The 15,225-nt window shown below is 43.8% G+C and overlaps 2 protein-coding genes across 5 annotated transcripts in view; one reads left to right on the top strand and one right to left on the bottom strand.

The window, feature by feature from the left end:
* Nucleotides 1-4,825, top strand: part of PIAS1 (protein inhibitor of activated STAT 1) — a 63,347-nt gene extending 58,522 nt beyond the window's left edge. The window contains exon 14 of one of the 3 annotated variants that reach the window (XM_052807921.1): nt 684-4,825. In XM_052807921.1, the coding sequence (XP_052663881.1) occupies nt 684-980 (297 nt within the window). In that variant the 3' untranslated portion in view covers nt 981-4,825. Of the gene's footprint in view, nt 1-235 lie in introns of all 3 variants that reach the window. The other 2 variants (XM_052807923.1, XM_052807924.1) reach the window with 2 other exon arrangements.
* A 2,600-nt stretch (nt 4,826-7,425) lies between these two features.
* CALML4 (calmodulin like 4) lies at nt 7,426-15,124 on the bottom strand. Of its 2 annotated transcripts, XM_052807929.1 has the most exons (5): nt 14,119-15,119; nt 13,978-14,008; nt 12,291-12,431; nt 11,422-11,610; nt 7,426-7,738 (listed from the first exon to the last, which is right to left on the bottom strand). In XM_052807929.1, the coding sequence occupies exons 1-5, from the start codon at nt 14,119-14,121 to the stop codon at nt 7,641-7,643; spliced, it is 462 nt and encodes a 153-aa protein (XP_052663889.1). In that variant the 5' UTR covers nt 14,122-15,119; the 3' UTR covers nt 7,426-7,640. The 2 variants fall into 2 exon arrangements, with proteins under 2 accessions (XP_052663889.1, XP_052663890.1); XM_052807930.1 differs by lacking the exon at nt 13,978-14,008 and having other exon boundaries at nt 14,119-15,124.
* Nucleotides 15,125-15,225: the final 101 nt, after the last annotated feature.

Here is a 15,225-nt window from a genome sequence, read left to right as displayed (position 1 = left end):
ACCAGTGCATAAATGTTGGGGAACAAGGCTGAAAAGCCTGCATGTATGTTTCATCATAGTGGAAAGAAACATGAAGAGCAAAATCACCCTACAGAGAGATTGTATTTAAAATCTGATTCTTGATAGCTAAAGTTCTTGCCTTTCAGGGGCTGCCCAGCAGAGAGTATAACTTGGGATAGCCCTTGTTGCCATCTAATGGGACTAAGCGTGCTATTTCTAAATGCATTTTTCACAGAAGTATGCTTTCCTCCACCAACAGTGATTAGCACATAGTTTCACCAGCTGTGGTTGGTCTGTGACTTTTGAGCGGAGGAGAGGGATGGCAAAATGTTTCTTTGAATTTTGGGGAATTTTTCCACCAAGGAATTTTTTGAAGAGGTAAAAGAGTGCTGCTGCTTACCGTTTCTTACTGTTTTGGGTGTCTTGCAATACTGTTGCCTTTCTAGTGTTTGCTCTTACTAATACTAGTATTTCCAATTTCTTTTGGCTTCAGAAATCAGGGACTGCAGAGGTAAAAGTTCACTGCATCAGTCCACTTGCCTTACAGAAAGGTTGAGTAGACGAGCTGGTGTGAAATCCAGAAGCTGTCAGAGCTTTAGCGTACAAATACTGTCTTTTGTGCTGGTCTGAATCAAAACTATGGTGTCTGAAATGTAACTTGAAAATGTTGTTTTTCCCCCCAGCATTACAACACATCCCTTCTTGCCGCTGCAGCTGCGGCAGTTTCTGCATCAGATGATCAAGAACTCTTACACTCTCGTTTTTTCCCATACACTTCATCTCAGATGTTTCTCGATCAGCTAAATGCAGGAGGAAGCGGTTCTCTGCCAGCCACAAATGGTAGCAATAGTGGCAGTAACAGCAGTCTTGTTTCCTCCAACAGCCTGCGAGAGAATCATGGTCATCCAGTTGCAAGTAGGAGCAGCACGGACACGGCGTCTATCTTTGGTATCATACCGGACATTATTTCGTTGGACTGATTTTTGGAGTAAATGAACTTGTCAGAGGAAATCTTTGTGCTTGGTTTTACTTTATGTTAGAAACATAGACAAGTTTTTTTCCTTTTTTAGGGAAAAAAATTTATGTGTACAGAGAACAAAAGTATATTTTCAGTTTTACTTTTGTATATAAACCTAAGATGGCCTCACTGGTAAAAATAAGAAAAAAAACCACAAAACAAAAAAAAATTAACAAAAACAAGGAGCTTCAGTTCATTTTTATGGATGCTGAAGATTTTACACCTGTGCATTTGTCATGGAGTTACTTTTTTTTTCCCCATAGTTTGGACACAAATGGCATTATTTTCTTCACAGTAACATAAACAGAAAAGGAGCTGAACTTCTAAAGTTCAAACTTGTGAGCGGGTGTTTTCTCCTCTTGGAGACATTTACCTTTGGTGGTGGGATCTAATTCCCCATCCCATATTTAGTGCAGAATTTATTATTATGCTTAAAGCGGAATAAACCCTACCCAAACTGTTCCACAGCATCCCCTCTGTTTGCAGGACAGAGCCTTTCAGGAGTGGGTTTGGTGTTTCAGGATTTTTTTTTGTCATTTCTGGTTCTATGTGACCCTCTATTCAGATGATTTTTTTTTTTAATTCCATGCTTTAGTCAAGCATGTTGCAAGCTCATTAGTGCACCAATTATTCTTGAGGGCCAGACTCAGTAAAATCTCAGGCTGAGGAAATTACTTGGCTGTGCTTATGTGGGACAGGACAATTTTTATAGAATCTAGCCCCAAATAAAAGCATTGACACACTGGACTGTAGGGTTTTGTTTCTAAGAACTTACTATGAAATCCTTTTAAAATAACTTGAGATCCTGATCAGCAAAATATTAAGCATGTGTCAGTTTTAAATTTGTGGAACTGCTTGTGCTTTAAAATTAGCCATGCGTGTATAAATGGCCTATTGAGTGGAGGCCTATCTTGTTCTGTCTGGAGAAACCTACTTTTAGCTGCAGTAGATCAAATTTCTGCTTAAAAGTGAACTTGTCAACAAAAGGAAGAAAATACAAATACCAACACACTATTGCATGGTTTGTGCAGCTGATAATGGTCTTGGTACAGTGTCTCCTGAGTTCACATTCGTCAGAATTTATATATAATGTTCAATGTGAGTCTCTTAAACCAAAACCCAACCCAATAAAAAAGCCCCACCCTGTAGCCCATGTACTCAAATGTATTGCTACCTATTGAAGTCTCTTAGGGTAGTGGGTTTCAAAATTCAGTTTTCTCTTTTTGGCCTTGTAATTATTTTGATTTCCCTGGTTTTTCAGTAGTACACTTACGTTGAACTTTGAGCCATACTTACTTCCTGGTTTCTTTTCTCTCTCTCTCTTTTTTTTGAAGTTGTGCATGACATAGGAAAATCTTTTTTTAGAACTGATGGGTCATTTGGGCTGATCTGTTCTTATTAAAGAGTGAAATGTGTAAATAGCTGGAATGCAGTTTTTCAGGAGATCCTTTAAAGTAAGAGAAGGGGGAGGGAAGGAAGTGATTCTCTTGTGTCCCAAAGTCCATGTCAGAGAGAGTAAATATTTCCTCTGGTGTGAAAAATATTTTTGTAACTGGTTGAAAGTGCAGGTAACGGGTTTATCAGGAAAGAGTGTAAAGGAATACTAAAATTAGCAGATTCTTGTCTGAATTTTTAATGTCCAAAACTGTTGATTGCAGCTAGTTGCTTTGAGCATTGACAAGGGCCACCTTTTGCCTATGAAGTTGTCTCAAAATCTTGCATTGATTAAAAAAGGAAAAAAAAAAAGGAAAAAAAAAAGGAAAAAAGAAAAAAAAACTTTAATCCAAGTAGCATTAGGTATTGCTGTATGATCAGTCGTATGGTTATTTGAAAGGTTCACATTATGTGGCATCAAAATCGTTTTTAGTGTTTTTACAGCATCCCTCTGCCACTAAATAGTTGACTTGAATTTTGAAAACAAATGTTTGTGTTTATATGTATATGTGTGTGTATATATGTATTTATAGATCTGTGTGTGTGAGTTAAAAGTGAGTTAAATAGTTTTTCCCATGCATGTGTATTTCATACATATCTGGCTGATATATATATTTCACCATACACCAATTTTATAATTTATTAAATGTCAGTTAAAAAATAAATAAAAGGATAGAAAATGGGAAATACTTATTTTTTAAACTCAGTCTGATTTTGAAGTGATTAAACCTACGCTAGGAATATATCTCGTACATTTTAGTCATGAAAAATAACCTGGTAACTTCAGAGCATATGCTTTGCTATAATACCGTTTGTAAATCTGGAGTACAACTGCCATCGGTGTAACTGGGAGCGTGCGTGTCCCCAGCTTCTGAAACACCTAAGAGAAATTTGGGAGAGCTTGTGGCTGTTTTACTGATGATTGTGGCAACATTTCCATTGACTGTATTGTTAAAGATGACCTGAAGAGCAGCTTATGTCACTTTTGACAGTGGTATTAAAATCTTGTTAATTCACATATAAAATTAAATGTGGCGAGTGTGTGGTAACGCAGAATCTGGCAACTTTATGCCTGTCTTAGCTTTTGGAAAGTGAGGTCAGCTGATGACGTCTTCCATTTCCTCAGAAGTTACCCTGAAGGGAAGGAAGGCTGTTCAGTTCACCGTTGCCATTTTTTAACCTCATTGCTCTACAAAGAAGGGACAGAAATGTTCTTAAGTCCTCCTTTGTGGTATTAATCCCATATGCTGTGTGAGTATTCCTGTTTCATGCTAGGGTGTTCTTTATAGTTGATAATTCTCTGTGCCTCTGACCACAGTTAACATTGCTTGGTAGAAGTCTCAGTCTGAGTTCTCGACAAGTTCCCTGCAAATGTCGCTCCAAAACTCAATCTCTGTTAGTTCACATATTGTCAAAGATGCAGTAAAGCAACCCAGGGTGGCCTGGCTTGCAGTACTGCTCCGTCCACTGCAGATTGCAGAGTTTCTGTGATCCTTAAACTAGCAGTCTCTTGTCCTCAAATTCTTCCACTAGAGGAGCGGAGTGTGCACACATGCGCACGTGTGTCTGTGTTAGGTATAGAGCTCTGTGTCTGTGTATGTACATACACACCCGGGTGTGAGCATGTAGCTGTTTGAATAGCAGGGTGGAAGTGGCTTTGAATCGCTCTTGAGGGCATTACTGATGCATGAAAAACCACGCTAAACTGTAACCTATGCCATGTGTTAAAAACTTTGTAGTCCTTCCATAATGATAGATGTGACAACAACTCCAGGCTTGCCCCTTCCTCTCCATGGCAAGTATTCAATAAGCCTTTCAAGGACGAGGTGACTGATAGATTTTCATTGGACTCTCTTGGACCTGCCTCCCAGTGCAGAGCTAAGGACTGTGAGGAGAATGTTTTGAAAATTAATTCTTCGTTGCAGTTTAACATTTCAGGTTTTTAAGCATATTTTAAATAGAAAGGATTTTGTTTTGTCAGTGTAACTGTTTTTTTTCTTTTTTTTTTCTTTTTTTTTTTTTAAACAGAGCTTAGATTTCTAACAAGGGAAAATTGCTGGTGGTCCCCGAAAGTGCTGCTGTTAATTGTTTTAATTAACAAAGGGAAAAATGTATATAAGCAGAATATTAAAATTACCATTAATTCCATGAATTTAAATCTGTCATTCATTGCCTTAAAACTTTCTCTTAGTTTCCATACGGCATGCCAAACCAGTAAATGGCTTTTAAAAATGTATAGTAGACCAATGTCAGTTTGTATAAAAGTACCAAGTGAAAATATTTATTATATGCATTGGAAAAAAAAATGGTTTACCTATTGAATGTTACCTGTTTATGTAGAAATCTTTAGATGTAATAAAAAGCATTCAGTTATGTTGTGTTTCCTGGGGGAAAAAAGGGGGGGCGAGGAGGGTGTTTTCTGTGAACTCAGAGTTGGAAAGGTCACTTTTGAACAGGAATGCTTTGCTTCTAAACGTTTTGTGGCATGGAGTGTCTCACACTTGTCTCTCCGAGCTCTACCAATGCTGCTTTGTTTTGTGAGTGTGTGTGAAGTGCGATTCCTTTTTGCTAGCTTTTATTTGGGTAATGTTTACCCACCCAGAGAGGGTGGTAACCGCCTGTTATGATACAGATGCATTCTGGAGTAATCCAAAGTGATTTTGAGCTGATCAATCCCCATGACATACAAGCTTTTATATTGTCTGCAGCTGAAAGGATTTGTTAATCAACTGTTCTGGTCAATAGGGAAGAATTAAGCTGTGTATTGGATCATTTGTAATTTGGCTATTGATGCATATTGGAAACAAATGCTTCTAAATGAACTCCTTGTTTCATAAGCTAATTACGCTCATGCTCAAAGCAACCGAGGTTTTTGCTCGCCTTCATTGCTGGTACTTCTGTAGCAAAGGTCTGGAATAGCTCCGGAGGGCAGAAACTGAACTCCACGCTGTGGGCAGACCTCCAACAGGCACTAGTGTGGAAAGGCTCAGCGTCAAGGTAGGTGGGTTTTTTGTCCAAACATTGAGATTAGCTGTGAACAGTGGGAAGAGAGTTACAAGGGAAATCCTATCTTCTGCTGTTATTTGGAACCTGTTGTTTGTTTTTCTAGTGACTCCTATCTTTATTTCACTGTATACTGTTTTTCTGGAGTGTTATCTGAGCGTTGAGCTGCTTGTAACTAATTTTCACAGAAACAAGGGGGGGTTTGTTTTGTTTTCTGTCTGTAGAGTAGGAAGAGCTAATATAAGAACTGAGGGATGTAGTAGACAGGCATGACAAGGTGTGTCAGTTTTACATCAAGCAAAGTTCATTTCCCCTTGAATCATGATCCTTTGCTGCTCAGAGGGCCTTTGCTTAGTATGTTAGCATGTCAGGATCCAAGTCTGAGCTTACTGGGTTAGCCTGGGACTGCTGTCTTCTGCGAACAGCAGGCTCTGCAGCTTGGCTCTGAATCAGGGGAGGTTGGGCACAAAACTGCCATTTGTCTGAAAGATGCATCCTGGATCTGCTTCCATTTCTTGCATAGCATTTAGCATGTCATTTAATCTTTTGTGGTTTTTTACCCCATGTAATAATTTTCCATGAGAATAATCCCTATTTTACCCTTCTAGAGACACTGTTACTGATTTGGAAGAGTTATGATTGGCTCGTGCTTTGTTTTTTCAGTTTATAACCAAGTTTGTGCTAGTTACAGTCCTGGCTGATTCCAAGTGTTGCAGTGATGTGTGATGGTTTTGGTGATAGCGTTAGTCGCGGTGTTCAGGCTGTGCTGGGTGCCTCAGTAGTGGATAAATGCATTGTGTCTGCAATGGCTGTGATGATTTAATTGCTGGTCATTTCATAAATTGAGCAAAGAGTGAGTTAGTTGCTTCAGTGATAAAGATTCAGAATTAAAAAAAGGAAGGAGAGGCATGGGTGGAAGGAGGGGAAGCTGAAGGGAGGGGAAGGGGGCTCCCATGGGTAGAAGCCACGGCAGGAGCCTGTGCTCTTCCAGCGTACTTCACAGGTTGCTGCTTAGGCTGTGACTGTGCAAGGATGGTCTCTGCAAATTTCCGACTGACTCCAGAGAGAATATGCTGTATGTTGTCCTGAATTTCATACCAGTCTGAGGACCTTAGTTAAGGCTGCCAGGATATAGATGGAAGAAGATCGGTAACGACTGCTGTGGGTCACATTGATTTTAATCAGTCTAAAGCCAAGGGAGATGGGGTGGTTTTTTCCTGTTGTAGAGCAGCTGAATTTTCATGGCCTCTGTTTTTCCCTGCCGGGCTGTCTCTGGGAGTGTGTTCTGGGCAGCTAGCCCAGAACTTGGTGACACATACATTTACCAAGCACAGCATTTTCAGTGTGTTGCCTCAAAATGTGGGGGCAGCTTAACTGCACAGAGACTTGATGTTGCAAGTTACTGCATCTTAATAAATAATGTGACAGAAGTACAACAATACAGACATCTTGTATGTTGGAGGAGTGAAAGGTGAGGGGAGGAATGAGACAGCGAGCATAGACTGTTCCTGAGCTTGGAGGCTGGGAGTTGTCCTCTGCAGCCGGTGAGCATCACTAACTGGGGGAGTTGGAGAGTTGCTGGCTGCTTGTCTCCTGTTGCTCTGGTTAGTCAGCAGGGACGCGGCCACCCTGCAAATGGGGCTGTTAACTTGACAGTTTCATGACAGGGGAACATCTGGTTGGGAACATACCATGGATCCAAGGAATACTGGGGAGCTGTGCATAGTTATACTAAATTTACCGCCGTCGTGACATAATCAAGCTTCCCGGGTTATGTGTTTCTACACAAAGAACTGTGCCTGGGCTTGGGTGTGTGGAAGCAGCAAATGGTTATGAATGATGCTGACTTCTTGGAACACAGTCACCATGAGACCTTAACTACAAGTTATCATTTATGCTGCAATCTGTAGACTTAAATGCCTTTTTAAAATAAGAGGGTTTTTTTAAAGCATGACACCTGTTACCCAAGGGAATGTTACATTCAGTTTATTTAAGTAACAGCTCACATTTTGTGACAACATTTCTCCAGAAATGGGGTGGGAACCTGTGTAAGTGTAAGCACTATCATGAAGGCAAAATAAGGATTTGTAAAGGCAAATGATGATTCCTGAGTCCAGGTAGTAACTAGGAAGAACTGAAGTCAAAAAGTTCCAGGTCCTGCTCTTATCAAATCTCGTTTTGAATTTTAGTAGTCAACTGTAGGAAGACAAACGATGCGGACAAATTCTTCATATTTTATTGTTCCATTTGGTCCAACTTTGGCTTCTTTTAGCAGGTCATCAACTGAAAGAAAGAGTAAAAGAAAAATGTAAGTCTGAGTGGCATATATATTGGGGATGTCATGATCTTCAAAAGAAGAGCAATGCAGGATTTGGGTTTTCAAATCATTTTTCTTAGAAGTAATAACTTCTGGGATCAGTTGGAGGTGCCGTCCAGATGATAGTTTTAAACTAGCATCAGTTAGCACTTTGATGTTCACGTGTAACTTTCTGGAGCAGAGCTGTCCATCTCTTTGCCACAAGGAAAAGATTCACAAATTTAGTCCAAATCGGCTTTTCATTGCTCTTGGTAGGAGTGGCTTATCTGGCTTGAATAGCAAACCTGTCCTTGTTCAATTTAGACAAAACTAAGTGCTCATGCAGATTATGTACCCAACTTTATGTAGATTTGTGTGCTGTTTGTTAATATCGGCAGGCCTTTAGTGTTTGAAAGTGAAGAATACCTTCTCAGCTGGGGCTCTAAGGGTCTCGCTGAAAATACTTATGCAGATGTGGTAACTGTGCAGTTGGCACCTGGCAGTAGTGATGCTTTTCATTCCAGCTTTGGGAATGCCTTGGCAGTGATAGCAGTTATCTAACTTAAAATGCTCTCTTCTGTACAGGCTAAACCATTAAAAGGTATTTTTCCTGTCAAATAGTGTCAATAAAATAGAAGTACGTGAGAAATGATGCATAGAAAAGTAAATTTAAATGTTGCTGAATGAAGCTGCTACTGGGAATTAGATGCCATCTTCCTTCGGATGACAGGAGAGGAGGTGAATTCCCTTGCTTGTTTACTTTACCTGTAACATATATAGTGGGTGGGTGCTAAAACAAACATCAGAGAATCCCAGCAGCTTCTATTTGATAATGTTTTGGGCAGCAGTTAGTTTCCTTTGATAAGGTATCTAATACAGTCTGGAAGAGGTTTTTGCTTGCATGCTTGCTAATGTTGAGGGGCGCGTGTCCAGTTTCACAAGTGGGTTGCCGTTTTGCTTTGGGCCAGCGACACATGAACAGGATCGCAGCTGGATGCTGTGCGGAGGGATGGGGCAGGCAGTCTGTCGGAGAGGAAGCTGTTGGGTTGTACACCTGCATTTATCGTTTGATAATTAATTAGCAGGACACCTTCTAGGTGTTTAGAGCTTATTGATAGACCACTGAAACAGGGATCATACATGGTGTCATGCTCCATAATCTCATGCCAGTATGGGTTGGAGTCACCTACCCAAGGCCTTGCTTGAGTGCTCTCCCTTTCTGAAATGGGTGCGGGCAGGTTGGCGGAGGCTGGTCTGTGTTTTTACTTGTGAGCTACTTGGCTGAGGTTATCAGAATGGCTGTTCAGGCTGAACAAGCTGTGGTTGTTTAAATAAGACTCCGAGTACTCGTCCTGGAGCACAGAATAATAGCTTTGCAGTTGCCAGTTGTGAAATCCAGGGGGAAGGTCATGGGAGGGGGGAAGGTTTAGGGCAAAAAAAGCTGTTTTACTGTAAGTTGTTGTGGAAGGTCTCTATGAGCAGCATAACCTGCTTCCTCTCTCTGCTGTTCGTGGGGGTACTGGATGAGACACCGTTTTCCCCCTCTGCCCCTGTTTGCAGGCAGGTGTCAGTGTATAAAAGGGGTAAGTGCAGCCCCTGTGGGAGCTGCTGCCAGGAAGATTTGGTTGCAGCATGGGGTAAATGAGGGGCTGTTGTGAGAACTGCTGTTACTGTAAGGTAAGTAACAACTTTCTTTCCAAGAGATCTATTCCTCCTTTCAAAAAGAATACCCTGATGGTAATCAAATGCTTCTAAGAACATAAATTCAAAAAATAATTAATTTTTTCCAGAACATTTAAAAATAACACAGAAGAAAAATGTGTTGGTTCTCATTTGCTAAAAGTATGCTAAATTAAAATGAAGGCTTTTCTGGAGCCACTGTAAATGAAGGTACATGCCAGTAGTTACTGAACAATTGCAGATGCTAATGAAATTGAGTCTGTTCCGGTATCAAATGTTTATAGCAGCTTTAGCAAGCTGGAGTTCAGTGTGTCAAGCCAAAGGGGAAATTCCTTGTTGAGAAGAAGCATCGCTTCCTACATTAGGATCTATAGTGCCTTGTTACAAGTTGTGAGTAGATGTGCAGCCTATACGCCAAAGTAATGGGAAATCCCCCTGCACCTCCCAAATCTTTATTTAATAGTGGTTCTTGCTAGGATGCCTTTAATTAGGGTTAATGTCTCTATGTCTTCACTGTTTGTTCAGCTCTCATAATAGCTCTGAAAGTGTTTTCAGATGTAAATAGCTGCAAACAATTGAAGAAAACACTCAGAAGAAATGCCTTGTTGGTGTATCACTGGTGAAGCTGGTGAGGAGACTGGACTGACCAACCTTACTGTGATTAAATCTAAAGTCTACTTTTAACATTAGAAAGGACAGTTTTCATACCCTCAAGGAGCTTAATGGGGTCTGTACAAACCCCATAACCCTGGTAAAACTCATTCCTTGCCTGTATCAAGCTGGTGATGGGTTTTTCTAATGCTGTCTTTGGCAGAGAGTGAGCAATTTGAAAGCTCCAGAGCTTGCTCCCTGCAGCGGAGTTGGAGGGGTGAAAGCTCTGCAAGAGCTGGAGAAGAAGCCAAAGGTGGTGTGGTTTGGAGCAAGGAGGGGACAGGACAGCCGGTCCCCAGGACTGGGGCAGAGGGGTGTGCAGAGCACTGCCCTGCCTTCCTGCAGGCCTGGGCCCGCTCCTGCAGCCTGTGAAGGCTGGAAAGGTGGGGTATGCATTTAAAAAGCTTATAGACCTACATAAAATGCCTACAGCAAAATCGGCTGTCTAAAAGGTTTTGATCACTTTCAGCTTCCTGGAAATTCCCTCCTGTTGTGCCCCTTGGGGTCAAATTTCTGACAAGCAGGACTTTTTTTTTTTTTCCTGTTCTTTTTTTTTTTTTTTTTAAAGAACCTTAATTAAAAAGTTCCCCTCTCTCTTCCAAATTGTGCTGGCCGTAGAGCTCACATTGCTCTTGGGAAACTGCCAGTGCCCTGTGTGCTCCTTAGAGCATCCCTGCAGCTGGGGGGCCGGACGCTCTCCCAGGGCCCTTTGTGGGACAGGCGCTTGCTTTATAAATACAGCGAAGCATCTTGGGGTAAAAAAAAAAAATCGTTCGGGAAACAACTTGAGAAAGGGAAAAGGCCTCTTGGTTAACAGGCAGCTGGCTTACCTCTTCTGCAAGGCACAGAATCTCTGCTTAGTGATCGTGGCGTGGGCAAAGGCTGACAAGGGCGAGGAGACTTTGCCATCATGTGAGTCGAATTAGCTGCAGCGAGCTGACGTTGCTAACGCGCTCAGCTCGGCTTTGGGAGTGCTGCCTGCTCTGAGCGCCTGTCTGGGTTCAGCCAGGGGCTCTCGTTTACGTGGGCAAAGTGGTGTAAACCGCAGCACAAGCTCATGGTACGGCTGTGGTGGGGAAGAGACCGGTGCCAGTGGGGTGGGCCGGGGGACACGACAGCAAGTTGCAATGCCCTGGTGCACTGCATGTCTTGGGCGTGATGGGCAGGCCATCCCTTCTCCCCCCTCCCCCCGAGGGTCACCAGTGCTATGTCCTGCTGGCCCAGGACCTTCCTGGCTTCCCAGCTGGAAGCGCCCGATCCCAGGTTTGACTACAAAGGAAAACCAGGAAGGATATAAGAAGATGGGGAACATTTGATACATCTTTGAATTGCAAAATACCTTCTTCCTCGGAAAGCTTTTCTCCTAGTCTTGTAAGTTTGGCTCTCAGCTCCGAAACTGAGATAACGCCTCTTTTCTGCCTGTCTATCATGGACAAGGCCGTGAGGATTTCCCTCTCAGGTTCCTCTTGCTTCATTTGCCTGTACATTATATTCAGGAAAGTGGAGAAATCCAGCTCTGCATTTCTGTCTGGAAAAATAAGAGCAGATTCTTTAGGAATGGCTCAGTTTTGTAGTCTGCATCTAAACGTAAGCATCCCCCCCCCCCCCCCCCCCCCCTCCAGTTCACCTTCCTGGGGCACCTTTTCCATTTTGCCTGACTCTGGTCTGGACCAGGGTGGATCCACTCCTGGGGGCTTTCTCCTGCCCAAAAACCCATTTATAGCTTTGCTAGGCTTGTGCTCTGAAACCTCATATCCAGAATTTTTAGCCCAGCCCACTTTATCTGGTGATTCTTCTTTGGTCTCTGTGCTGTGCTTTGAATTTATTTAGACAAATCTGCAGATTAATATCTTTTTGTGCTTTTCTACTTCTGCTGATTGGACTGGACAGTTTCCCAGCCTCAAAATCCATAATCAATATGTATGCTTCCCACTGCTCTTGAAGCTTTTCTTTTTTAATGGCACTATTTTAATCTGTATGCTGGATTGACTTTGTTCACCATCTAGCACATCAGACTAGGCTTTCATGACTGCTCTTGGTTATGCTCCATTGCCTGGCCTGTTTGAGTATATATGGAGTGAATATTATCTCTGGGGCTCCAGGAAGCCTCCTTGTCTTTGCATGTAGTTTTCTGACCACAGAAAAGTTGAATTTCTCCAACCGTAATCCAGTGTGTTTTATTCATTGCAACCGCTGCGCTTTGCTTACCAATCTTGTGCAAGTGCAGGTGTCTCTGCACCTCTCCCGGCGTCGGGCTGGCTCCCAGGCATCGCATCACTGCCATCAGGTCAGAGGCTTTTATCTTGCCTTTTTGTTTCTTGTCGTACAGGGAAAAACATTCCTTGAACTCTAATTAAAAACCAAAACTCTGTTATGCCATGTAAGATTACATTGAACTGCCAGCGACGTTTCTTCTCCCATTGCCGATCGGGTGGTGTTGGTAGGGTTCCAGCAGGGATATTGTGTCTGGTTTGGGGTGTCTTGTTTCAAGGAAGATGATGGACAGTGGGGGAGTACCCCGGGTAAAGTGCCAAGGGCAATTAAAATCCAGGCTTGTGAATAGCTGAGCTAATTGGGGTCCTTCAGCCTAATGAAGCAAGTCTGAAAGTGGAGTCAGGCTTCCAAATACGTAGAATACTGTTAAGAAGTACTTTTCTCTGCCTTCATGAAGGGTAGGAGAGGATGCTAAAGGAATGAGCCTTAAGGAGCAGTGGAGGATGCTGGTTGGGTCTGGCACTTGCCCCTGCCTCGGCCTGCCACCGGCTGGATTTTAATAAAAGACAAAAGAACTGATAATGTCGCATTTGACAGTCTGAGTGCTGCCAGCTGCGTCAGTCTAGCAGAGAGCCCCTGCCTGCCCTGCTGCCATCCCACTGCAGCATCTCCCCTCCCTTGCTTCTCCCCGCAGTCCTCGCCTGCCTGCTCACCCTCTCCCCTTCCCCCTCAAACACTGGCTTCGCAGTTTTCAAATAAATAAATAAGGCTTGCAGCTGACCTAGATAAGGCTGCCGTCTCTCATCCTCCCTTCCCACTCTGCTCCCTCCTCGTCACGCTCAACGCTAACAGGCAAGTTGTGCTGCATGGGGACAGTCCTGTCTGCAGAGCAGCCAGGGAAATAAAAATCAGCCTGTTTTGGTGCAATCACCCTCCACCCCCCTCCTCATCCTCTCTGTCCCTAGACCTTCTTGCAGGCGTGAGTGTGGGGTGCCAGGGCCCTGTGGGTGGGTGCTGGGGGGCCCCGTGGGTGCCATGGCCTCCCCCTGCCCCGGCCTCCTCCTCCCCTGCAGCAATCCTGCTGAGCCCGAGGGCACTGCAGATTAACAGATTTGCAATAATACTCTTATTTCAGCTTTCTTCTGCCGTTCCCATAGCAAACCCTTCCTTGTTCCAGTCTGAGGCAGGGGTCCCCTTTCCCAGGGAGAGCCCCGGTGTCTCGCAATGAGAATTTGTACTTCCTGCACCTTCTTCTTCCTCCTCTTCCTCCTTCACCTTTACTCCTATCATCCATGAAACCTCCACTACCACAAATGATCACCTGAAACTTCTGATCCCTGCTAGCTTGGCCAGGGCTGATGTGTTTATGGGGTTGGGAGGTTGCTGGTTAACTTCTGGTCTTGATGCAATCCAGCGTGTGGGTCTGCGGGTGGTTTCAGCTCCCTGCCTGTGCCCAGCACTGTTTTAACAAAATCTGGGAGATTTCTCTGGTTTCAGAGCAAGCAGATCCCCTCAAGAGCTGGGAGGGGGACAAGTGGGGGAGCACAAGCCCAGACAGAGACACTTTTGGGGGAAATGCCATTTTTTACATATATATATATATATATATAAAAATATATATATAAATACAAATTTGTTAAGCTGATCTTGCTAATAAAAACCAGAACAAAACTGTACATACCATTAATTTGATCCTGGGACAGAAATTTTGCCTGTAGCATGAAGCAGAGAAGGAGAGAAAAAAAAACACCACCACAGCTTTAAAATCTGGATGGGATGAGGAGGGGTGAGCAGTTTATATCAGCTGAAACGCTTCACTCACCATTATTTTGGGGGCCCTCCTTGTGTTTTACGCTGCCCGTCAGGATCGGAGGTGTCTGCAGCTACTTTTCTATTCGATTAAGGGCTAAAGTCCACCAGCCCCGGGGTGGAGTGCGGCCGGGCTGTAATAAATACGCTGCTGCTATGGCTACGAGACCTGATCCCTGCTGGGGCTGGATCCTGCTGCCAGCCCAGCTCCTGTTCGCATGCCGGAGAGAGAAGGGCTCTCCCCAGCCTCCCCGAAACCTCGGGACTCCGGACGGGACCCCGAGCAGCGATGCTGTCAGGAGGAGTGGGGCGAGAGCTTCCCTCGATCGGGGTTTAAGGGTGTTTGGGATTGGGCTGGTTAAACACAAAAGGTTTGATAATCTCAAATAGCTGCACACCTTGCACTAAGCTTAGCTGCTGGGAGACAAACCCAGCCTTGGTGAGGCGGCTGGGGAAGGGTGCGGGGGCATTTACAGCTTTGCAGTTCACTACTGGAGGGGGTTTGCTGGTGGGCAGCAGCAGGAGTTAATTCAGGCTTTGCTGAGCTCAGTGCATGGCATTGGGCATCGCTGGCAATGTGGCTGTGTGCTGCCTGGAGGGTTTGCGGGGGAAGTGGGTTTTAGATATGCCCTCTGCAAGCATGGACGAGCTGGGACATTGCAGACAGGCTGAGAGGAGAAGGGATTTTTGAGATAGTTTAAAAAGCTCCCCATTGTCTTAGTTTTTATTTATTAGCATTTATTTAGCTAATCTGCTTGGGAGCAAATGGCCTCTAGGACTGCCAAGTCTTGTTGCAGCCCTCCAGAGGGACTCGGAAGGGGGATGCTGAGGAAATGATGCTGAGGGAGAGAGAGGGCTGCAGCGTGCTGGAGAGCTTCTGGGGTTTAACGCTGGGTGCATGGGGGAGGCAGAGCCTCCAGCTGTTGTGAACTAGTTCAGACAAACAGCTGTGTTTGCTCACATCTTCTGGTCCCTTCCAGTGCTAGGCTTCTGCCACTCAGTTGACATGCAAGACATTGAAAAGCAAGTATTAGACATGAATCTACAATTTTGTCCCATCCTGTCCCCTACAAAAAAAAGCAGCTTGGCTGGGTGCAGGATGGGTGATGCTTTCCCCCTC

The sequence above is a fragment of the Harpia harpyja genome, chromosome 14 (genome assembly GCF_026419915.1).
Source record: "Harpia harpyja isolate bHarHar1 chromosome 14, bHarHar1 primary haplotype, whole genome shotgun sequence".
Lineage (NCBI taxonomy): Eukaryota > Metazoa > Chordata > Aves > Accipitriformes > Accipitridae > Harpia > Harpia harpyja.
Note: the sequence above shows the minus strand (reverse complement) of the source record. Positions and strands in the feature narration are given on the sequence as shown.

Coding starts and splice junctions, on each gene's coding strand:
- CALML4 (XM_052807929.1), bottom strand. Junction 12,432..13,977: donor GTCCCAGGATCAAATTAATG/GTATGTACAGTT, acceptor GTTTTTAATTAG/AGTTCAAGGAATGTTTTTCC. Junction 7,739..11,421: donor AAAGCTTTCCGAGGAAGAAG/GTATTTTGCAAT, acceptor TCTTTCTTTCAG/TTGATGACCTGCTAAAAGAA.